Source organism: Drosophila guanche, unplaced genomic scaffold, assembly GCF_900245975.1.
Source record: "Drosophila guanche unplaced genomic scaffold, DGUA_6, whole genome shotgun sequence".
Lineage (NCBI taxonomy): Eukaryota > Metazoa > Arthropoda > Insecta > Diptera > Drosophilidae > Drosophila > Drosophila guanche.
In genome coordinates this window covers 6,323,681-6,347,646 of record NW_022995748.1, presented here as the reverse complement: position 1 = coordinate 6,347,646, position 23,966 = coordinate 6,323,681, and the positions used below count along the sequence as shown (strand labels likewise).

The following is a 23,966-nucleotide window of genomic DNA, read 5'->3' as shown; positions in this document are numbered from 1 at the left end:
TTCTGGCTCATTCAAATTTCATATTTACAAACAACAATATTACCATGATATCTTTTAATTTGAATGCGTAAACAATTTGCAAGTTTTATAATTTTCGTGTGAATTTTGAAAAACTCTCTGGTCGTCAATGGGCTAACGTTATTTATTGCTTATTTTATTTTTATTTGAAAGAAAGCCGGCCGCTGCTCCAACGCACTAGTTTGACTGCATCAAGTTGATGGTTTTCTGCAGGGCCAGCTAGAGTGTCGGACAGATTGTAGTCGGAGATATATTTTGGACAGCTTTAGGCATACACAGCAATCGCATACCACCGCCTTGAGAAATAAAAAATGCAAATGTTTGATTTAAAACTGTTTGGAGGGGCTGGCTGTATTTATTGTAAGGACGTTTCGAAAAATTCGTGTTATACTTAACGAATCACATTGCGTAAAAACATACAAAAGAAACAACACACACACACACGCATAAACTAATTAACTAATTCGGATAACAAAATGTGTCTAAAAGGAATGTAGAGTGTAAAACAAATTGATTTAATTAACGCTTAACGTCACTGCAGCTGGAATGTTGTTTGCTAGTTAGGTAGATCGATCATTCCCGTATCGTGGATTAGATTATAAGTTGCTTCTAGTAAATTCGCTACATATGCCGATTAATCGATTAGATTGACTTGAGATTCAGTTTGATTTCTTTGCATTCTTTTTGCGTATGTTCCCGGGACAGCCGGCGGCACTTAGGAGATGCAACTTCCAGCCACCATCCAGAGGTAGATGCACATCGTCATGGCAGAGTGGACAGCGTGCCGCGCCCGTTTTCAGTTCTGCAAAGGGAAACATAATAAGTATCAAATGATCAGATGTGACTGCTCATGATGCCTACCACGACAATAGTCCTCCATCTGATGCAGCTCGTAAAGTTGCTTGTGTACCGATTCCGTACAACGGACGCAGACCACGTAGCTCTCCTTGGCATCGCATTCCGCTGTGAAATGCGAAATAAAATGAATTTGAGTCTAATGGAAGGTTTCTTCTACTTACTGGTCAGGTGATAATTGAGGGCGGCTACCTCCAGCACTTGACTGCATTGTGGGCACTTGGTGAGAAACGGACAGGCCTTCCAGTAGTGTCGATCCAGCTGGGTGGCATCACTGCCAGCACACGACCAGTCACAAAATGGACATCGTCTGAAAGAACCAAATGTATGTATAACGAGTGGGAACGATTGTGCGACGATTCGTACGTGTTACAACTTTTATACCCGGTTCTCGAAGAGTAAATAGAGTATATTGTATTTGTGCACGAAAATGGATGTACAATTTTTCAAAACAGCAAACAAAAACGAAAAAGAAAAGGGTGGAAAATGTGCTTGAATGAACTTTACTTTACTTAATGTTGGCAACAGTCGAGGAAACTCGAGAGGCTTCAAGGCATAAATTCCAAGGCTTAAAACTTTGCTCTCTCTCTCTACGTACATTTTGGGTGTGTTGTCCTCGGTGGATTCCGAATTGGAGGCAGATCCCTTTCGAGAATTCGATGCGGATAGCATGGAACGTTTCAGCTGCTCATTGTATTGCTGCTTTCCATTGCAGCTGGCATAGCCGTTGCTGGAACTCGCAGCAAGGCCCAAGGCCTGTCCGCTTTTACTTTTAAGCAGACGCGAGGCATCCGAACTGGTTGTGGGCTTGTCTGCCAGTGGCGTGGGTGCATCCCCAACATATTTGCTGCCCTCGAGCAGCTCCTGCTTGCGCTCCAGGTCCAGCTTGTCGAATTCGGTGAAGAGTTGTCTGTACAGCAGATTGCGACGTGTGATGTCATCGTCGGGGGGCAGCTGCTTGCGCACCATGCGAGGGTTGAGCTTGTAGACCAGCAGAAGTATGCGTTCTGCCACCTTGCGCACGGGCTCGGCCGGATGGTGGATGCCAGAGCATCCACACTCCGAGAGTGCCCGGCAGGTCAGTCCACTGTGCTTGTCCGTGCTGATGCCCTGCGTGTGCACCAGCTGCTCGAGCATTTGCAGCCGGCTCATGGCTAAGCGCTGATGGGTGCCGGAGCCCACGCTGCGGGAGAGGGCGGGAGCCACCAGACTCTGCTCGGCCACTTCCGGACAGGCGGCAATGCTGAGGATGGTGTGCTGCGCTAGGGTGTGCAGGCGGGCCGAAGGGTCGCCGGATTTGGCCAGCAGCTCGGGCAGCAGTCGGTCCACACAGCGGGCCACCTCACTAGGCGAGACACGTCCAGGAACATATTCCAGGAACAGGACGCGCACCGTTTCCGTGGCCTGGCTGAAGACGGAATAAACGGCGTCACGCACGGCTCGATGGAGCAGCAGGGCAGCACTGCGTGCCACCTTATTGGGACTGGCTGCATGCTCATTGCTGGCCACCTCCACCACCTCTAGCTCCTTTAGAAAGTCACGCAGTCGCATCAGGCCATCCTCTCGATCCTGAAACTGCCTCGAATAGAATTGCTCCACCTGCACGACATATTTAGTTATAATTTGTTGTTTGATTGAAAGTGATTGATGGGAATTCTTACTAGTTCACTGCCAAAGACCAGAATGGGAAGGGCTGCCTGGCGACGTTCGCGATCGTTGAGGCGCGAACGTCCCCGGTTTGGGTCCGCTTCCAGCAGCGCATTGCCTTGGCACTCCCTTAAAAATTCATTGGTATTTGAACTTAACGATTTTTGTGTTGTGTGTTTACGGAATGGCAACGTTTACGGTTATAGTTAACGGGTTGGAAAAAAAGAAAGTAAACTCGATCAACAAAAGATTTAAAAACATTCGACGGTCGGTTAGTGTTGGGCTACGGAAAGATGCTTGTTAGTGTTGGCAAAAAACCAAACTATGGCTACAATTCTCGACTGAATCTATCATGCAACACTGTAACATCGATAGCTATCTAAATAAATGCAAAGTTATGACAGTTAATTGTTTAAATCTCTTTCTATACACACATATTGCCTCAAAGATTGGTAGACTCACTGTCTCAATGTGGGTATGGCACGCTCCTCGTAGTCCTCGTATGAGTTACGAGGGACACTCTTGTTGCGTCGCCTCAGCGATCCCTGGCGGCTGCACATGGGCGAACTGTGGCGCGATGGCAGGCGCGGCGATTGAGGTATCTCGTCATGGGACTTTCGCCAGCCAGTAGCATGTGAGGGCGTGGCATGGAGGGCAGCTGCTGTTGTTGCGACTGGTGCAGCTGACACAACCACCACGCTCTCGTTGCTGGCCTGTCCCAAGGAACCATCTGTCGAAGATTTATCATCCTGACTGGCAATGCTCTTTGGACTCAGAGCCGCCTCGGCCAGGGCGTGGGCCACTTCCTGGAGACTAGGAGCTGGTGGCAGACTGGGCTTTCCTCCCGCATAGATCTCACAACTCTGATCATTCGAGCTTTGGACGCCCTGGGTCTCCAGCAGCTGCTGTACCTGCAACTGCCTCAGCACAGCTGCTCGATACATTTCCATTTGCTCCTTCCTTAGCTTGGCTGTGGTGAAGTCCTCCTGCTGCACCGCTTGCCGCTTGGCCAGAGAATATCGGCCCAAGCGCTCACCCGCTGTCCGCAGCGCTGTCATGCAGAGCTTCAGCTTTCGGGCGTATTCAAATCTTTCCGAGCTGACCGCTAGCGTTTTACGCTGCTCCAGTTCCCTGATGTACTTAACAATAGACTCCTCCACGTACATGGAGAAGAGCAAGTCATCACAAATGGAGGCCAGCGCCAGTTCTCCGGTGGCCGTGTCCAGGGGTGGGGCCTCGCTGCCAATATGCTCCTCGCCATTCCCATTGCTGCTAGTTCCCACGTCAAGATCTTCGCCCAGCACATTTACCGCCAGCAGGGAGATCTGCCCCGTATTGTTGTACTCATTTTTTTGGGATCCAATGAGGCGCAGCTTCAGGTGCGTGCCCCGCCTTGGAGTAACGGTAACGCTCTGCAGCTCCCGCGACTTGTAGTTTGTGTTGGCATTATCGGCCAGAGCCACAAAGCCTAGGAAATCGAAGTACTGCGACGACGGTGTGCTGGGCAACGACTTGGGTGAATAGTGCAGCCAGAGTTCAACTTTCTCAGCTGTCAATGGAAAGAGAATCGAATCAGCAATGAACTTTGAACTTGAATGTACTCTTACGTATGAGATACTGGTGGGCTAAGAGTTGTATGCGATAGATCTTGGCCGGCTGCTGGAAACGGAGAATTATGTCATGTGTGGCGAGGCTGCCGTCCACCGTGCTCCTCCAGCCGTGCACAGTGGGTCCATGTGTATTCAGTTCGCTGGCCGGGAAGTTAACATCCTCATCTAAAAATAGTAACAACAAATTAAACAAGTCAGCATTACTGAGCTGTGAAAGAGCGTAACACGCGGCTCTCTTCCTCCATCTCTTTACTGTGAGCCACGCATACCTAAATACGGTTATCTCTCTCTCTGCTCTTTTCATGCCCATTAGCAGTAAAAGAGTTAGGGTGTATTCTGTCGTTTGTCTGTTTATCGCACCCTGGAGTTTGGTTTTATAATATATATTTTTGCTATTATATTCAGTATCTATCGAAAATGAATACTAATAACGTGTTTTAGTTAGTTAGCGTTTGCATCGACCTACTTATTATGCTGATTAGAGGGTATCCTCTAGTTGTAACGTAGCCTATATTTTTCCAGTTCTCTCTCCAGCTGTTTTTCTGTTATGTATTTAAGCGACGTGCCAGCTCTGTGTTCATTTAGTCACTCTTTAGTTGCTCTGCGCCACAAACTTAAGCACAGAATCATGGCTGAAGGCTATGGTAGAGCCGCCGCCTGGCTGCAGATACAAAGTCTGTTGAACAGCATTAATCATATGCTAATTTTCTTGGTGGCCACCTTTTTCTTTGTCCTGGCACGCAGCCTGGACTTCAAGGAGACGGCAATGCACATGTTCCTGACAGGCGTGGGTGTGAGTACCGGGTATCTCGTTGACAAGAATTAGCCACTATCAGCGACACATCACTGTTTATCTTATCGATCCGCTGAATAGTAATTCCCTTCCCTTGGATAGTTCCACGTCCTAATCGCCCAAGCTATGATGTCACACTACAAGGTTAACCGCATAACCCGCTGGCTGTCGCACCGCAACAAGTCGCGCTTGCATGGCATTCTGCAAATCCTTGGTGGCTCCATGGTACTACTGGGGGGACTGGGAAAGTTCTCCAGCAAGGATGTTCACTTCAACACTTGGCACGGACGCGTGGGTGAGTGGCTGCCTTTATGGCTCATTGACTGCTAGATGCTAATCTATGTAAATATCTGTTGTTGCAGGCGCCGCGGCAACCTTCTTCTGCGCAGCCAGCATTGTGGGCGGTCTGGCCAACTATTTCCAGCCAAAGTTGGCCCTCAAGCTGTTCCCCCCCTCAGAGCTGCGCTTCCGCCATAATCTCTTCGGCCTGGTCACCTATACGCTAGGCATGGGCGCCATCTACCTGGGCTACTACTCGAAGTTCTTCACGAAACATGTGGACAATGATTTTATTCCTGGGATGATGCTCGGCACATCGTTGGTCTATGTCCTGACCATCATCTCCCCCGTTTCATCGCTCTTGAGCAAGCTCAAGTATAGGCAAAAGAAAAAGCAGGAGAAGGCCAAGTAAATAAACCTGTCACGTCTGCCGAGGCAAATGGTAAGGCTACTGAGGCTATTCGGGCAATATTTTGGGGTACATAGTACAAAATAAAGGGCTTGGCTAACTGCCAATAAATATGTACAAATATCTTTGTCCGCATCTCTAATTGGATATGCAGACATCGAAAAAGGGCAGGCATTTTATGACAATCTGTCAGGATTACAATGATTTATTTGCGACCAAGGCGGTAGTTTTTTCAAAAGTTTGTTTTAATTTGAGGGTATTTAAAGTGCCGTTGCTGGGTAGAAATTCTTGTTTGTCTGTGCAATATTCCATAACAAATCACCTGGAACGGTTTGGCAATGGAAACACCCGCCTGAGGGAAACACCCGTTAAAAAACTACCTTTAAGTCTGTCCGAAATTTAAGCCTAATTTTTGCTGCACCTTACGGTACATAATTCAGCGTGCTGTATTGATTTCTCAAGTGAAGCCAACTGATAGTGCGACATGGGTAAGGTGGGACGGTGAACATATGCTTACATGCAGAACTGCAGCAGTTGCTAAAACAGAATGAAAGAAAAAACATATGATAAATCATAAAATAAACAAAATTAAACCAAGAAAACTATTCCAAAATATATTGTTGTGCTTGGGAGTATTGCATTCCATGCCGCTTGTTTACCTGAGGCAAACACCACATTAAATGGTATCTTTTTGGCCATACTGATGATGTAAAAACACACGCAAGTATGCCGCGGGACATAAACACGGACACGACCAGACACACACGACGCGACAGTTGCTAAAAAACGCTAAAAACTTTAAACAAAATTAAAACAATTTCGACTCCAGGGCAGACTGCCAGTGTTATAGAGCTGCACAAACAATCGATAATTGGCATTCGATGTTTTATAAAATGTTGGAAACAATTGAAAAGTTTCATTATATTAATTTTAAATAATAATAGCTTTTGCCAATTTTGATGACTTTGTGTTTATATTAAATGCTTGTTTCACTTCAGTAATATCCTTTAATTACATTACAAATCATGTTAAAATATCGACTATATCGATACATCGAAAGACTACGGCCAGCTGTTTGACACACTGCAACACTGCCGTAATTGGCTTAAACAGCCAAAAACATACAGCAATGCCAACAAATGCTCACAAATACAGCATTTTGCTGCCCACCTACAATGAAAAGGATAATTTACCAATTATAATATGGCTGATTGTGAAATACATGAAGGCCAGGTGAGTAGCTATTCTAAATCGGAGCAGAAACAGTATTTACAAAGTGTCTTCCTCTCCCCTATGCAGCGGCTACGATTACGAGGTGATTGTGATAGACGATGGCAGTCCAGACGGAACATTGGATGTGGCCAAGGATCTGCAGGGCATCTACGGGGAGGATAAGATCATCCTTCGTCCTCGCGGCTCCAAGCTGGGCTTGGGCACAGCTTATATTCATGGGATCAAGCATGCCACCGGAGATTTTATAATTATAATTGATGCGGACTTGAGTCATCATGTGAGCATAGATAACACCACCCTCCGTGTGACGTGTACATGATAGGTGTAAACGAATCTCGCCCCCTACAGCCCAAGTTTATACCGGAGTTCATCGAACTGCAACAGAAGGGCGACTATGACATTGTTTCGGGCACTCGGTATGCCGGTGACGGCGGTGTCTATGGCTGGGACTTCAAGCGCAAGCTCATCTCACGCGGCGCCAACTATCTCTCACAGGTGCTGCTCCGCCCCAATGCCAGTGATCTGACGGGCTCATTCCGTCTCTACAAAAAGGATGTGCTAGAGAAGTGCATCGCCAGCTGTGTGTCCAAGGGTTACGTCTTTCAAATGGAAATGTTGGTACGAGCGCGCCAGCACGGCTACACCATTGCCGAGGTGCCCATCACATTTGTAGATCGCATCTATGGTACATCCAAGCTGGGTGGCACCGAGATCGTGCAATTTGCTAAGAATTTGTTGTATCTATTCGCTACCACATAAACCAGATGAGAAAATGCGACCGGACTGAGTGGATTTTTAAATTAATTATTTCTTTGGATTTTCTTTGCATTGTTTGTACATTTGGTAAGATTTGTTTAAAGAATTTTACATACAACTAATGAATTATGCATGAGAAATTTGTTTGTTTTCTTTTTGCCGTATTTATAATAGTTCAAAATTCTGTTTTTCCTTTGGTTTCATTTTCTTGTAGGAGGAGCGGAGCGAGCTTCATTTTTGTAAATTGAATAATGATAACTAACTTTAATTGATTTAATTTAATTACTCAAGTCGAAAACTTTGTGCTGGTTATCTGGATTGCCATACAATGTGCCACAGTCATCCTCCAGTGCGTCGCCGGAGCCCCCGCCGTAGTTCTTCAGCGCCAACGTAAGCAGCGCATTGCGATCCTTGAGCGCCAGCACGACAAAGGCGCCGTTGGGCAGTATCTCGCAGGTGCTCACTTGAGCAGGTGGCTTGAAAACTGCCAGAGATTTGGCTGCCACAAAGAACGAAACATTAAGCAACTCCCACTCCAAGTGCATGCAGAAAGACTCACCTGAGTTGAGTTCCCACATGCGGATGGCCGTGTCGCGTCCCTCCTTGTCATAGGAGACCAGCACCTTGCCGAGCGGATCGAGCTTCAAGAATGTCACCGGTGCATTGTGGCCAATTAGGGTGCACTTGCAGTTGCCTGTGACCAGATCCCAGATGACTATTTTGGCATCCTCTAGACCAGCTATCACACAGGCATTCAGCTGGGAAATGGCCAGGGAGACGGTGTTGCAGCTGGGCTTCCACTTCTTGAACAGAGTTCCACTCTGCAGATCATAGACCACAATGAAGTTCGGTGTGGTTGGCTCATTCAGCTCCTTGGCCACCACACAGACATAGGAGCCCTCATGGGTAATGGCCGACAGTGCGGTCATAAAGTCATGATGTGGTATACGCAAATCATAGAGCAATTTCCGCTGCGACAAATGCCAGACGAGCAAGGGGAAGGGCTTCTGCGTTTCATCGCCACACACAAGAATGCTGCATATAATAATTGTTACTGGTTTTCGCCAAAGAATCAAACTTTTGCCACTTACCGTCCATCACCAGAGACCAGCAGGGAGTTGAGGAAACGATCTTCGCCAGCCTTAAAGGTGGTCACACAATCCCCCGATTCCAGATTCATGAGATTCACATACATCCGATTACGAGAGAGGCAAACCAAATGATTTTGATCATGCAGACCGAAGTAGGGCATCTTTTGGTTCATCACGCCCTTGAGTGTGACCTGAAGGTGGAAGAGAAAGGCATTAACATTCATCAATCATCGTTTATGTGCAGAAACTTACCTTAAACTTTCCCTCATCCAGATTGATGACACGAATCTCACGGCGACAGAGCACCGCTGCCTCGTAGCTGCCAACGGGACACATGGCCGTTGGCTGTTGGATGCCCTGAAGCTCTCTGATGCGGCAGCAGTTCTTCACATCCCAGATGCAGATCTCGGCACGTTCCGTGCACATTGAGGCCACATAGCAGCCCGGTTGGGGCAGATTCATCAGCAGATCGTAGCCCTTGACGGGAGCAACAGCAGCAGCATCATCACCATTGGCTTCTTCAGCCTGCTCTTCCTGCTCATTGCCATTCTCTGCGTCTAGATCCGCATTGAGAATCTCGAGAAAGGCAAACTCCAGCTCATTGGTGTACTCCCACCAGGAGCGTATCTTCTGGTCATCCTTGAGTGCGGGCGACTCCCTGAAGCGCGTCTTCAGATAGTACTTCATAAGCGTATAGAACTGTTGCCCATCGTAGCTCAGCTCGTGCAGATACTGGACGAGAAACTGTTTGAGGAAATTGATATGCACATAGCCGGTGGATCCAGCGGCCAGCCACTCGGCGTGGAGGATGTCGTGCATCAGATGATCCGGCCCCGTGGCATGCACCTTGTTGGCAATCCATTGGAGGTCCGTAAAGTAAAAGCAATTGAAGAGTATGTCGATCTTGTGCGTCGCCGGCTTATCCTCAATCACGGCACAGAAGTGATGATAAGGCAGTTTTAAGTACTTCTGGTAATTGTAGCTGCAAAAATGAAGGATAAAGAGAGAACTATATGGAGATACTGTATGGGAACTTACGTGCTGGCACCCTGGCTACCCTTGAACTCGCTGTCCTGTCGATCGAAGTAGTCCCGCAGCGCTTCATGTACCAGCCACTGCTTCTGCGCATACCTCGCCAGGACGGCGCGTCCAAAGCTTCTGTCCGCTATCCTAATATTCTTAAGACCTAATAGCATTGGTCCCATCAGCCAGCAGAACTTGGACCATATCTTGAAGGCGACCTGCGCCTCCAGCTGCGTCATCTTCTGGAAAACACCCAGACAATCGCTCTCCCTGATGCCCCACGGCGACAGCCGCACTATCAGCAGCAGCAATTCCACCTGATCCGTCGCAAACTTTGTCTCCAGCACCTGCAGTATCCGACTGGAGATGTCGCCAATCTCGCTGATCGGCTGCGCCACATGCCCCAGCCAGGCCAGCCACCACAGCGACTTGGCATGGTAGGGCGTCTTGCCATGCAGCGACTTCCATTCGTCGGGCAATTTGAGCGCCCCATTGGCCGCGTAGAAGTCGCCGCCGCCGGAGCTGAGTATATCGTGCCACTGACGCTCAGTAAACTGTCTCAAGCGCAGAAAGCAACGCTGCGGTATGCCCAGCTGCGCCAGCGCGCCGAGCATATCAAAGGAATCAACCTGCTCCTGCTCCTCCTCCGCAGTCTGCTCCTCCTGCAGCTCGCTGACTGTGAGGATGAGCTTCGAGTGGCCCAGCTGCTGTGGCAGCCAGTCCAGTGCAGCATCGCGTTGCAGCTCGTCCACGCCATCAATGATGAGCACAAAGAGACGCTGCTGGCGTGCCAGTATGTCCCGAATGACTCCAGCATAGCCCTCGAGGGTCTGAAAAGGGTATAGAAAATATCCAAATAAGACTTGCTGCTGCTCCCAGGAGCTGTTCACTTACATGTGGCACCTGACACTGTTGGCCCGACTCCAGCACCGACATCTGATTGGCCATGGAGCCCAGCAGCGAGGTGAGATCCGAGGAGCGAGCACTTAGGTTGGCATACCTGTAGGAAGCATTAGGCAGAGCTCAGCATTTATGTGTATTTGCATACATTTACCTTAATATCAGCTGAGCCTCTGGCTTCCAGCGGTGAACATTCTCCATTATCTTGGACACGAGCACACTCTTGCCGCTCCCCCGATCCCCAGATACGACCAGCGGCTGAGCTGTGGCATCGCGTATGTAACGCTTCACATCGTTCATAATGTCAAAATTCGCAGAGTTTTGTGCCAGCAGCTTCGAGTAGTGGCCAATGAGTTGAAGCTCTTCGAGCAGCACCCTGTCCACGCCCAGCGTGTTGTAGGGTATGCTGCTCTTCTGCTGGTGCTCCTCGAATATGGCAGCCAGCGACTTGTCCAGCAGACTCTCAATAACAGCAGAGAGTTCTTCGTCGAGGATGTTCATGGTGGGCAGCAGGCGAATGAGATTTTTCTCACACAACTGACTCTTGAGCTCCGAATAGATGCGAGTGATGCGACGCAGCACCTCCAGCTCCAGCTGGCTGGCATTCTCTGGCGCCCTCGAATAATGGGCCCCCGTTTGTATCCATATGCAGCGCTTGGCAAGCTCCTGGCTCATCAGCACCGTATTGTTGATCTCCTGCTCCACCACCGTGGTCAGATACGAGTCCTTCACATCGTCCGAGAAGAGGCGCAGCAGCACCGCCAGCAGCTCGTTCAGCTCACCGTTCACCTGCGTGGAGTACGGATCGATTTGCTGCGTGTAGAGGCGATGGCACATCGGCTGATAGGAATTGTCTATGGTGTACCACTTTTCGAGGAGCAACTTCTCCGCATCGCTGGCGGTGCCCAGCACCGAGGTGAAGTCCTGACTCTCAATGGTCAGCGGCAGCATCGGTGTGCCCAGGGTGGAGCCCAGAAAGAGCACCGGGATGATGTAGGCCCCTGCAGAATGTCGCGATATTTCGCACAGGCAATTGGCAGCCTCCTCATGGCCACCCTGGGCCTCCAGCGGTGTCTGGGTCCAGCGCTTGACCTCCTGCAGGCGTGAGAAATCCTTCTTGGCATTGCCATTGGTCTGCTCCACATGCTCCTCGCTGTCATGGACATCGGCAATGATGAAATCGAATCCACGGCTTTGGCACTTGCTCTTGAAATGTTTATACAGACTGTAGATGACGCGCTTGTGCTTCTTGTACTCGGTGCTATTGTCAGCCAGTATGTAGATGACGATCTTCTTGTCACGCTCAACTTTACGGCCGGGCGGTGGCTTGCCCTGCAGCATGCTCAGATTTCCCATGCCCGGATTGGCATTGGTCACATCGCTGGGCGCCAGCGCCCCCTGCAGTGTGGTGATGTTGGAGTCTGTCAATCAATAATATTAGTAACTGCTTCAAGCGTCTGCTCATGAACTAGCTACTCACCTTTTTCCGTGGTCTTACTTGCAGCTGTTTGTGCTGCTGGCTGTGTCTGATTGCCATTGGCCTCTGGCGCTGGGGTTGTCTCTGGTAGCGCCTCCACAGCTGCCAGTGGTGCACGCTTCTCATTGCCCGTATCATTGGTTATCAGTGCATCCTTTTTGTCTGCCTCCTGGTAAGGTGGGGAACTGCAAAACATACAAAAATCAATTAGGTTTGGGTTCTTCCTACTCTCTCTCTCTCCCACTCACTCGTCGGAATTCTCGGAGCCACTGTCCTTGTCCTTCTTTTTCTTCTGGCCGGAACTACACACGTTGCCCATGTTGTGACGAAGTTGAGCCTCTGTTTGTCCTTCTAGTTTAACTTAAAATTGACTATGAATGTCCTGCAATGGGTAGAAATAAAGGAAATTAATATATTTTTCAAGTTTAAGATAGCTGTAGCAGCAGTGCCTCTCCTCTTGCAGCTGTTAAAGATTTTGTACCTTCGATTAAGTCCTTTGCTGATAAATCTGACACTCTTCAGAGTTATCTACCTTGGAACATCTTAAGTTTTCATTGAAAATCCTCTTATTTCATGCATATTTGATGGTTTCTCATTTCTTTCTTTTTCACCCACAACAGGTCAATGACAAAAACAAAGTCCAGCACATCCCGTTAGAGAGCGAGCAAAGGCAGAGAGCGCGAGCAAAAGCGTGAATAAGAGAGCGGAGCAAAAACAAAGTCCTGCACATCCCGTTAGAGAGCGAGAGTGCCAGAGAGCGGATGAAAGCTCAGGTAGAACGAACAAACGAACGCATGCTCTCTGCTTTGCTCTACTCTGCTTGGAACCTTTATAGAGATTTTCTGCGTTTGAATTGGCATTGACGTTAATCAAGTGGGTCGGGACTGGCCTGGTTGGATGGATTGGGTGGCTGGGTGGTGGGTCTCTGTCGGCTGGTCTGGGTCTGGGTCTCGTCTCGGATTTATTGCGGGCATTGCGCTTGGCTGGATTTTTGTGTACACGCTTGAAAATTGTTGACGCGCGCGAGCTCCCTCTCTACCCCTTACACTCACCCTTTATCATTCTCTCTCTGTCGCCCCTGCTCCTCAGAATCTCTATAGATGCTAAATATGTTTTTTTTTGCTGTTAAGTATTTATTGGATATCAAAATATGTTCAATCGCTCGGACAGACAGACGCACACACATAATTTTTGTGTCTTTCGCATTCAATTTAAATTCTTTCACCAAATGCTAAAAATACACACATTTATCCTATATACACCGAGAGATACTTGTATATGCTGTGATGGTAGGGGAGGGAGGTTTTTTTTTTGCATCTGGCTAGTTCGACATTTTGTCGCAGATGTATATCGAAATGCTTCAATATCAATTAATTTAACCGAACCTTTCGTTTTTCCCACTGCCCCACTCACACTGAGCACTGTACATAATATGTATGTAAATATGTATGCACATATGTACATCTATGTATTCTGCCCCCTCTTCACTCGAGGCGTACACACACTAATCACCGAGTGTGTGTGCCTATGTGTGTGTATGCATTGTTTAGTTGGTTAGTTGATTTATTTTAATACTCAAATTTCTGGCACTTACTTTTCTTTACGCGCTTTTCACATGCGCCCCCGCCGAACCGTACCGTACCCGCACAACCGCACACCCGTACAGCCGCACTTCACTCTCCCCAAAGCACGTTCCCGTACACCCGTAACCGTACCGAACCGAACCTAAATCTAAAACATTTTCCACCCACTGCACTTGCACTTTGCTCAATTAATTGCTTAATCAAAATGTTTGTTACACTCTTGCTGACCCGAAGACATTTTCGCCTCTACAAAAAGTGTCTATTTTTCTCAGCGTGTGTGTGCGTGTGTTTTTCTGGCGTTTTTTGTGTATTTTTTTTTGTATTTGCTTGTGCGCGCTTTGGATAGTTTTTCCCGTGACTGTGCGTAGTCGGGTGCTCGGTGCTGTGCGTTTTCACTGCTTCTGCCCGTGAGCAACGGAAAATTGTATGCCTCGCGCGAGCGAGCAAACGACTGAGAGAGCACGTATAGTGAAAGCTTTCTCACAAAAAACTCTGCTGCTAGGGCTGCACAACCACAACCCTCGCTGTGGGAAAAAAGTTCAGTAAAAAGCAACTGAACAAGTGCTTTCGGCAATTTACCGTTACAGGTGGGGCTTGAAAAGTTCATATTATATCGTATGAAAAAAACAATTTAACGATGGGATACTTGATTAATTATTGATTAAACTTAGTTATTTACAGATTTTTAAAAGTATTAGTTTTTGTTTTTGTTAATTAAACAAAATGAAATGCCAATATAAACATTTCCATTTATGTACTTATGTTGCACTGTTTTTTTTATATAAATATCTTTAAAAGTCTAACAATTTAACCAATAAACATTTAATATATTATTTTGAACTTTGACATGAACAAATATCTAAATTAACAAATTATTATTTGTTGGCTCGTGAGTTAAGGTGTTTCACAAGTCTTTCCAACTATCTAAAAGAAGACGTGACGTTTTTTTTTATTCCACGAACAGATTTCCAAATTAAATTAGCAAAAACTACAAATTAAATTTGCATAAAATCATAAAAAGTGGATGGAGACATCAATTGTCTCAACTTTCGCTGAAATATAAGATTGTTTTCTAATTTTGTCCCTCCCGACTGGGTTAAATTTTTATTGCCCATAATCAATCAGCTAATCAGCAGTTAATTTTGAGTACAAAAATAATAATGAAAGTTCGTTTTATTTTAAGCTTTTTCAGACTAGCAATGGACTTCAAAATATTGGAAATGCCTCTGACAAGTAACTATTTTGTTTATATTTGTAACACAATTTGTCTTTTAAAAGATATACCCCCACTAATGTATACTATCTATATGAAGAAACTAAACTACCAAATTGCTCTTTTATGAAATGCCAAAAAATAGTGCACATTAGTGGCACCCAACCACTACCAGGGAGCATCGTGAGCTGTCAAAAATTGGCTGCTGCTCTCTTGATGTGTCAAAATTCGAGAGCCTGGAAAAGACTTTCGCCAAGCAGCAGCAGCTGGGCTGGTTGCATTTCGTGTTTTTCCGCCAAAGTGTCAAGTCCCGTGGCTCAGAGCAGAAAAGTTCTTCTCATCCAAAAAAAAAAGAAGAGAAAGTAGCAGAAATTAACTAATTCGCTGCAAAAATGCTATAGATCCAAAGGCAAACAGAAAAAAATAAAAAGAGAAACAACCGAAATTGGAAATAATCAAAATGAATCGTCTGCTGCTGCAGTGTCTGGTGGCCACCATTCTGGTGTACAAAGGTTAATTAAATAGTCAATTGAATAAGCTAAGCGAATTGAAGGGAGACAATGGAAAAACAGTGAAAACTGCCTTGAAATTGTCGAATTTTTCATGTGAATTTGGCTGAAAAATGTATATGCTGCTGGAGATTATATAAGCTGGCGGGCAATGCGCAGGTCCCGAATGATGCTGGAAACGAGTCGCATCTGGAGCAGCCAAAGGGGGAAATAGGTCAATGTTTTTGCCAACAGGCAAGGCAAAACAGCGAATCAAAGGAATCAAAACAGAACACTAGAGAGGGTGGTGGGTGTTTTTTTTTTTGGGGTTGTTGCAAACAGCTGTCCAGGGCATTTGTTGATCCTTTTTGGTTTATTCTTTTGTTTCTTTGCAGTGTCTTCCGTGCCAACGAGCACACCTGGCACCAGTGTCCAGACCACCACAGAGATACCCCAACAGGATGACGACGACGATGATTGGGATGAGGACGATGACTCGCTGGAGTCCGACGATGATGGAAGGGTGTACAAAAATCCACGCAACTCACCATCCACCGAGTGTCCCAGGGATGAGGAGCAGGCCACACTCTTGGGCCAGAAATGCTTGAGAAAATGCTCCTCCGACGAGGACTGCAAGAGCAAGAAAAAGAAGTGCCTGTGCGATGGCGTCTGCGGCAATTCCTGCATTAAGCCGGGTAGGTTTTTCCTATATGAAACACAGACTTTCCTTTTCCTAATATTTTATTCTTTTCCTGCTCAGATCGTGAGTGTCCCGAGCTGGCTCAACCCACACTCGGGCAGGTTACCGTAGCTGGACGTCACTTTGGTGCTCGTGCCTCGTATGCCTGTCCCCATGGCTATCATGTGGTGGGCCTGCAGAGTCGTCTGTGCCAAGCCGATGGCAACTGGGCAGGCGCCGAGCCAGCCTGCAAGCAGAACAGTAATGCGCACGAAATTGTCATTTCATTTGCATTTTTTTAACACTTTTCCTTTTGCAGTTTACTGCCTGAAGCCACCACAGATCGAACATGCACGCAACTCAGCGCTGCCCGAGCAGGAGACATTTGACTTGGACTCGACCGTGCAGTATCATTGCCACACGGGCTATGTGACCAATGGCTTTCCGCGTGCCAAGTGCTTGGCTATTGACAACCAGGCCAGCTGGTATGGACCCGATATACAGTGCGAACGTAAGTTAAACATTTAATTTAATTTTAAGAAAAATCTCTCTGATCTTTCTGTGTTTTTTTGCAGCCCGCTCCTGTGGCCAGCCACCGGATCCAGCGTACGGCTGGCATGCCGGCGAGTGTTATACCTACGGCTGCAAGATCACCTACAATTGTGGCACGGGCTATGAGCTGGTGGGCAAGCATGAGCGCTACTGCCAGTCGGATGGCTCGTGGACGCCCAAGGAGCTGCCAACGTGTGTCTGTGAGTATATTTGACTGAAGTTTTGACTGTAATTGAACTCCGATTCCCCTTTTGAACTCCATTCCCCGTGTGAAGCGGATAGCGCAAATGTAACCACAACCCAAGCGTCGTTGTCCTAAGCACGAGCCAAAAACTTATTTGAATTTCCAACCAACCAACCAACCAACCAAAACCAAAAGCCAAACCCTAATCGTAATTTGTTCAGGGCTGCAGTTCATGAAAAAATCTTTCTGTTCCTAGATTGTTCCAATTGTTTAATGCAAAAGAAAACCTTGTTGTTTGTTGTTGTTGTTGTTGGCCTTTTAATGTTGAATGAATAAATAAAAGTTACCGCAAATCTTAAGCAAAAAAAAAAAAAGAAAAGAAAATAATTTAAAAAAGATTTCACAATTTAAACAAAAAAGAACCAAAAATGTGTTTTATTTGGTGGCTGTGCCAAAAGTGGCAAACGATTTTGTACAAGATTTGTGGTAACTTTTACCTTGACCTTTGACCCTCCCTGCTAACTTCCCACTCTCTCACTCTCTCAGTGGTGACGTCTGTGGTGTGTCCCACACCGGAGAATCCCAAGAATGGCAAAGCGACCTACACCACTCTGGCCTACAATTCGGTGGTCAGCTATGAGTGCCGCTATGGCTACACCCTCGTCGGTGAGAGCTCCAGCCGCTGCGGTGCCGATCGCAAGTGGAGCGGCACACTGCCCACCTGCAAGGGTAAGGATTGAATCGCTTTTTGATGCCCTAACCCTTTGATGCTTTATTTTCCACCTATCAGAGATCAATTGCGGACATCCTGGTGTCTTGTACAACGGTGGGATTGAGAACATTGAGGCAGGCACGGGCCTTGGAGCGAGCATCATCTTTCGCTGCCAGCCCGAGATGATGATCCATGGCCTGGGCTCGAGTGTCTGCCAGATCGATGGACGCTGGCGCAACGCCCTGCCTGAGTGTCTGGCTCCCTGTGTGGTGCCCACCATATCCCAGGGCTATGTCATACCCATCGAAATAACCACAGACGAGAATGGAACTACAATTGTCACGCCAAATGCTACCACAACGACCACACAGTCGCCCGCACAGAGTTTGGGTGGAGTGGAGAAGGTCAAGCATGGCACGGCGCTGGAGGTGATGTGCGATGAGAACTACGAGTTTCCCGTCTCACTGCTGAGTCCACCAACCTGCAACAATGGCACCTGGAGCATCATTCCACGCTGCATACCAGCCAGATGCAAGAGCATGCCGAAGCCTCCGAAGCATGGGATGGTGATGGCACCCAAAACAGAGCACGGCATGAAGGCGCGTTTCAAGTGCAAGGATGGCTTCAAGTTGGTCAGCCCCGAGGGCAAGGATGTCACCGATCCGCATGATTATGTGCTCACATGTTCCTTTGGCAATTGGACGGGCGAAACGCCCAAATGTGATGAAGTTTTCTGCTCCTTTCCGGGCTACATACCCAACGGCAAGGTCCTGCTCGTGGGCAACATGGGGCTCTACGACTATCGGCCTTATGTCAAGAAAATAGTCAACAACAAACAGATTATGTATGACTGCGATAAGGGATATGTCTTAGAGGTAAGACTATCCAAAAAGTGTACTCGGAAAGTGCTTTAAAGTGTTTTTTTTTCTTTCTACAGGTTGGTCCGCCGGGTGCCACCTGCGTGGGTGGTAAATGGCGTCCCCTGGACTTACCGCAGTGTCTGCTGGGCCAGCATCCACGTCTGCGCTGGAATCGTCGTCGCCGTCGCTCGCTGCAGCTGCGACAACTAAGATCTGTGTATCTGCTGCAAAGGCAGCGACAAATGCAACGCGAACTGGCGGAGCACGAGAGCCACGCGGAGGGCAGTAAGTAGCGCAGATTGGAACTCATTTTGGGTATTCTTTTTATCAGTAATTATCTCAGCTTCAGTTCAGCGTACAAAGCGCAGTGCAAACCCCAATCCCACGGACCTGGACCTCGCCTACTCCAAATATTATCAAACGATCAAGGAGCGCTATCAGCGTTATGTGCGCAAAATGCTGGGCCACAATCGCATCTATCAGCGGCTGCACGATGGCCTCTGGTACACACACAACAGTCCCAACAATCCGGAGATGGTCATGATGCGTGGCAAGAGCACCCACAAGTGGCACAATTCCGACGGGGACTTTGAGGATAGAAACGATTATCGAACTGGCGGACTGGTGCCACTGCCGAATATCAATCAGGGCACGCGAAGCCACAGCCAGTCCTTGGATCATAGCTCCAATGAGGCGCCACTGGCCAATGGATCACCGCCAAGGCAGCTCCACCCCAACACGACGTCGCTCTCCTTCATCGAGCAGCTAAAGTCACAGATTGTGAGACGTCGTCGTAAGCGGAGCACGAGTACAAACACTGGGGCAGCCACCACCCTGCCCGACGCCGATGTGGACATCAGTGACGGGGGAGAAGCTGGCAAGGGAGGTGCGGGTGGTAAGCGCATACGCGGACCCTGCGAGGATCTCGACTGGGATTCGTTTGCCAACATTACGACAGTGAGGCCGGGCAAGGTGCCGGGACGCAATTCAGTGGGCATCATGCTGCAGCTGGAGTGCAATGCGGGCTTCAAGCTGAACATCAAGGGAGAGAATGCCACGGCACGCTGCATACGCGGCATCTGGAAGCCCGAGACGCCCAGATGCATGTCCGCCCCATGCCTGGTGCCCGCCGTGGAGCATGGCCAATACTACAAGGTGGAGCCGCACACGAAGCAGCTGAGCGACAAGCCATCTCTGACGCCGCTGTCCACCTACGAGGAGATTCAGTCCAATGAGTTTGTCACCCTCGAGTGCGAAGATGGCTTCAACATACAGGTGAGTGTCAGGCACTGAGTGGAGTTATTAACTGACTTGTTTCCATTGCCTTTTGCAGGGTTTGGCGCAGCTGCGTTGTGCACACGGCTCCTGGTCGGTGGCCGCATTCTCCGAGTGCACCTCCGTGCCCTGCACGCTGCCCAATATTCCGGGTGTCATCTATGACGTGAGAGTACCCAAAAACCTTTTTGCATTCTGAATAACTTTATCCACAAATTGTATTCCAGGGCGGCTATCGTGCTGGCCTCACCATTGGCCATGGCAGCACTGTGAGCGTCAGGTGTGAGCTCTCCACCAATGCCAATCCCATTGAGATGTCCTGCCACAAGGGCGTACTCACGCCACCCAGCATACCCTGCGAGTCCGGCATGCGCAGATCCCGCGAGGAGCTGGAGCATGCCACACCCACACCGCATCCCAAAGTGGAGCACAATGAGCTGGACAACGAACACGATCATCATGACAACAACACGGATGAGCATGATCACGATGACCTCAAGATGTGTGGCCCCCCGATGCTTACCGATGGTGCGCTGGTTTATAAGTGAGTTGATAGAATTAACCACAGGTTCAAGGGCCTTCAAGTTCTCCTCTTTCTTTTACAGAAATACTGAAATTCATGCGGACATTGATTTGGTCTACGAGAGCGGCACAGAAATCTTCTTTAATTGCATACCAAATGCGGCTGGGGATCGTCAGACTTGGCGCATTATCTGCGACAATGGACTTTGGATAGGTCGTTCCTATAATTGCGGTAAGCAAACTCTCCCTGTCTGATTTGAGTCTCTATTTCTGGTTTATTTTTGTGCAGAGAACGGCACCTGCGTGTTCAAGAACAATGAGGCGAATGTTGTGAGTTTTTACAATGATTTGGAGATACGTGAAGATGTTGTGGACTTTCCACCAGGAGCAACCATTATCTCCAGGTGATAAATACTTACTTTATATACCCTTCGATGTCTGCTATCCTTGCCTCTTGCAGATGTGTTGATATTGGCAAGTTTTCTATGACCGGCAGCCACGAGCGCACTTGCATACATTCGGAGTGGACAAACACAAAGCCCGTGTGCTCTGGCTTGAATCAGGAAAATGATTATGCGAGTAGGTGGCACGGCAGTAGTTTTATTTGTTTGTAGCCTGAAATCTATGTATTGCAGTGGAAAAGGCACCCACTATCCTCTTTCGCCATCAGAACGGACCCATTGCCCAGAGCAATGATGGCAAATTGATTGTTTATCCGGGCACCACGCTGCACATGGAGTGTCTGTGGATGCGACGCTTTGGCAATCCCAAATGGAATGTCAGTCACGTGCACAAGTGGGTAACACAGAGAATTGACCACTCAGAATGTATAATTGAAGATATTCTTTGGCAGAAACTACACTGAAGGATGGGTAACCGAGGCAGATGAGGGTCGCGACTCATCGCTGGAGTATCGACTGAGCATTATCGATGCTGGCCACGATGACACTGGCTTTTATTCGTGCATGACACCGGCGAGGCATGAGCATGCCGTGGAGGTGGTGGTTAAGGCGATCAACTGCCCAGAGATACCGATACGAAGGGGCCTGATCGTGAACACAAACGACACGAAGCTGAGCACTCGCGTGCTGTTGTCCTGTTCCAATGGCAACTCGTTGATTGGCGCATCGGAGCTGTTTTGCTTGCCGAGTGGCAATTGGAGCGCACCGTTGCCGGTTTGCGAGAGCGTCGAGTGCGGAGATATACCGCTGCCGAACAATGTGAGCTCGCCGCGCGTCTCCGTGCTGTCCCGGGAGGTGGGCGGGCGTGCGGCGTTCTCGTGCGCGTCGGGTTATGGCTTGCGCGGCCCCTCGGAGGCCATCTGTAACCCGACGGGCGAATGGTCGTCGCCATTCCCCACATGTGTTGAGGTGCAGTGCGATAATCCCGGTGCGCCGCAAAACGGTTACGCCCAGGGCTCGGCACCTTACCGTGCCGGCGATGTGGTCCAGTTCAATTGCAACCCGGAGTACATGATGCAAGGTCAGCCAATAATTGCCTGTCAGGATAACGGCCGCTGGTCAGGCGGTCTGCCCAAGTGTGTGCAGGCCTGTTCGTATCCGGGCACCGTCATCAGCGGTCGCATGTCCTCCGTCAAGTTCTACTACGCCATCGGCGAGAGCATCACCTTCACCTGCGACGCCGGCCTCGACCTGCGCGGCTCCAAGGTTCTCAAGTGCATGAAGAACGGCAAATGGTCCAGCGCCATACCCACGTGCGTCACCAACGAAGCACCACAGCCGAGCAGCAACAAGCATGTGTCCAATACCATGGGTTGAGTTTACCCTTGAGGATAACAATGTCCTCCTCCTTCTCCTTTCTGCAGCACAACGAAGCCGTAACGTTTAGTAAGTTAAATGAGTTAAAAATCAAAGTGATACTAATACATATGTACTAACTAACTAACTAATGCACATTCAAGGCTCACACGTATACTAACTTACCAATACTTACACTCTGACATTCTTGCGAATTTTCAAATTTCAATTGTAATTGTCTAACGGTCATCATTTTACTATTAATACAAATGTTCGTCGAATAAAAACGGTTCTACACTAAACGCGTGATTTTAATCTACATTTAATTGAACAAAACAAAGAGCACAGCAAATGGTTCTTAATGGTTTCTTTTTATGTGTTTTTGGTACAAAAGTTCTCACTCTAAGGCTCTCGAAGCTAAACAAATAAACGATTCAAAGCTCTAAAACGCTTTTTAGAACCGAAAATAGAGCTTTTGGCGTACGAATATATCAAAGTTGTCTACCCGCCAGTCGAGCTTTTATCGGCATTGCCTCCTTCACGTCCTTTGTGTTCAGCTTAATAAAAGGGATTAATATCAAGGGAATTATTTAAAAAAGATGTACAAAGAATAAAAAGTATATAAAGCTTAAAAATAGAAAATCAAATAATATCTTTAACAATATCAAAGTCCGAAATGACTACAAGCTGTTGGATAAATATTTATAATTACAATCCCATTACTTTAATAAATTGTGTAAATGTAAATGTATGTTTTATTTGCACACTCAGGAATTAATATAATTAAACAACGATTAACTGCAACAACAAGCCAAATTTAATTAAATTAATTTAAAAATGCCACGCCAAGCACACACACACACACACACACTCACTGAAACAATATTCCATGACTGGCGGGTTGGGTGGGTTGGGTGGTGTCCATACAAACACTTGTAAAACACACACTCGACTTTTGTATATTTGTTTGATTGTTGTTTTTGGCTTTATTTGGACAATAATATACAGGAATAAGAGCAACACGGAGGGCACGGCGGCAGACGGGATCAACAATACAATAAACATTAAGGCTTAAACACAGACAAATAAACATAAACATTTATGTCAATAAAATGAACTGATGCTTGACCCGCTCGGTCAGATAAAACGTCTGGCCAGGCACGGCACATGGCCCGTGGACACACCAGTACTAACAAATAGACACGGATATACTTTATATGTAGCCACAAAACACCCTACAACGTAAGGACTGCAACACTTTAGAGTACTGTTCGCTGGACAGCAGGGAAGTACAGAGACTTTCAGGAAGGTGTTACCAGGAGTATTAATTCCGATGGATGATTTGAATCCCATCTTATCCATTCTGAGCCACGATCTGAATGTTTTTAGACCCCCAAACAAAGAAATTAAATTTATAAACAAGCTTATGGCACGAAAGAACTTGTGCTGTAGGGTTGAAATATATTTAAAATATTGGCTGCTAAATTGTACACTGACCCGCACTGTGTTACATCTCGGAGCTAATTGAGTTTGAATATGGTTTGTATTGCTTTGTACAATTAGATTATTGACTGCTCTAAGACCTCTGCCCTAATTGAGACCTACAGCTGTCAGTGCCTGTTTGTCTGGTTACCAGCCAAGTTCATTGCATTAACTAAGTGTAACCTAATTTAACTAAATTTAATGTATGCATGCCCACAAAAGATTTTGAATTGGTTGACCCAATTCTGCATGATAAACATCTGTTGGCGAACAAAAAGAGAGCTCAAATTGCTTTTCAAACTGGGATTTAATTTGGATTTAATGTCTGCCTCCAATGCACACAAATTTTGTTTTGCGGCCACTTAGTGGTCCAAAAACTTTCACGTAATGGAAATTGTAGAAACATTTTGCATTTTTCAATTGCATTTGCTTCATTGTTGTCGTTCGTTTGTTTAACATTTTGTTTTATTTTCTTGAAATTAATTAAAATCACTCGTATGTTAGGGTTTTTGTGTGAGGCGCGCCGCGTGTGTGCGAGTTGTTAAAAAGATTACACTTTTTTAGGATT

The 23,966-nt window shown here is 47.3% G+C and overlaps 5 protein-coding genes across 9 annotated transcripts in view; 3 read left to right on the top strand and 2 right to left on the bottom strand.

Annotated features, from left to right (window-relative positions):
- Positions 1-338: 338 nt before the first annotated feature.
- Positions 339-6,452, bottom strand: LOC117584629 (centrosomal protein of 104 kDa). Of its 2 annotated transcripts, none has more exons than XM_034273652.1 (8): positions 6,271-6,452; positions 4,128-4,295; positions 2,983-4,069; positions 2,535-2,673; positions 1,472-2,472; positions 1,038-1,183; positions 880-981; positions 339-820 (listed from the first exon to the last, which is right to left on the bottom strand). In XM_034273652.1, exons 1-8 carry the CDS (start codon positions 6,308-6,310, stop codon positions 678-680), a joined length of 2,826 nt encoding a protein of 941 aa, XP_034129543.1. In that variant the 5' UTR covers positions 6,311-6,452; the 3' UTR covers positions 339-677. The 2 variants fall into 2 exon arrangements, with proteins under 2 accessions (XP_034129543.1, XP_034129544.1); XM_034273653.1 differs by having other exon boundaries at positions 2,535-2,649.
- Positions 4,716-5,734, top strand: LOC117584633 (cytochrome b561 domain-containing protein 2). Its single transcript, XM_034273656.1, has 3 exons — positions 4,716-4,923; positions 5,026-5,218; positions 5,286-5,734. The coding sequence occupies exons 1-3, from the start codon at positions 4,759-4,761 to the stop codon at positions 5,612-5,614; spliced, it is 687 nt and encodes a 228-aa protein (XP_034129547.1). The 5' UTR covers positions 4,716-4,758; the 3' UTR covers positions 5,615-5,734.
- A 242-nt stretch (positions 6,453-6,694) lies between the features above and the next one.
- Positions 6,695-23,966, top strand: part of LOC117584634 (probable dolichol-phosphate mannosyltransferase) — a 22,055-nt gene continuing 4,783 nt past the window's right edge. The window contains exons 1-3 of one of the 2 annotated variants that reach the window (XM_034273658.1): positions 6,695-6,844; positions 6,911-7,121; positions 7,193-7,599. In XM_034273658.1, coding sequence (XP_034129549.1) covers positions 6,741-6,844; positions 6,911-7,121; positions 7,193-7,599 — 722 coding nt within the window. In that variant the 5' untranslated portion in view covers positions 6,695-6,740. Of the gene's footprint in view, positions 6,845-6,910; positions 7,122-7,192; positions 7,741-23,966 lie in introns of those variants that run through there. The other variant, XM_034273657.1, reaches the window with a different exon arrangement.
- On the bottom strand, positions 7,845-14,071 carry LOC117584628. The gene is made up of 10 exons (XM_034273651.1): positions 13,686-14,071; positions 12,340-12,473; positions 12,095-12,276; positions 10,769-12,035; positions 10,609-10,714; positions 9,730-10,544; positions 8,944-9,673; positions 8,692-8,882; positions 8,160-8,635; positions 7,845-8,099 (listed from the first exon to the last, which is right to left on the bottom strand). The coding sequence occupies exons 2-10, from the start codon at positions 12,408-12,410 to the stop codon at positions 7,879-7,881; spliced, it is 4,059 nt and encodes a 1,352-aa protein (XP_034129542.1). The 5' UTR covers positions 12,411-12,473; positions 13,686-14,071; the 3' UTR covers positions 7,845-7,878.
- Positions 15,084-22,218, top strand: LOC117584627 (protein lev-9). 3 transcript variants are annotated; one of them, XR_004573856.1, is made up of 17 exons: positions 15,084-15,399; positions 15,771-16,070; positions 16,136-16,315; positions 16,374-16,565; positions 16,630-16,806; positions 17,337-17,519; positions 17,581-18,377; positions 18,440-18,647; positions 18,706-19,637; positions 19,696-19,803; positions 19,865-20,181; positions 20,243-20,391; positions 20,449-20,563; positions 20,620-20,738; positions 20,795-20,954; positions 21,013-22,006; positions 22,081-22,218. XR_004573856.1 is itself a non-coding variant. In XM_034273649.1 (16 exons), exons 1-16 carry the CDS (start codon positions 15,348-15,350, stop codon positions 21,935-21,937), a joined length of 4,914 nt encoding a protein of 1,637 aa, XP_034129540.1. In that variant the 5' UTR covers positions 15,084-15,347; the 3' UTR covers positions 21,938-22,218. The 3 variants fall into 3 exon arrangements, 2 of the variants coding, with proteins under 2 accessions (XP_034129540.1, XP_034129541.1); XM_034273649.1 differs by having other exon boundaries at positions 21,013-22,218; XM_034273650.1 differs by lacking the exons at positions 17,337-17,519; positions 17,581-18,377; positions 18,440-18,647; ... (7 more) ...; positions 21,013-22,006; positions 22,081-22,218 and adding an exon at positions 16,882-17,085 and having other exon boundaries at positions 15,175-15,399.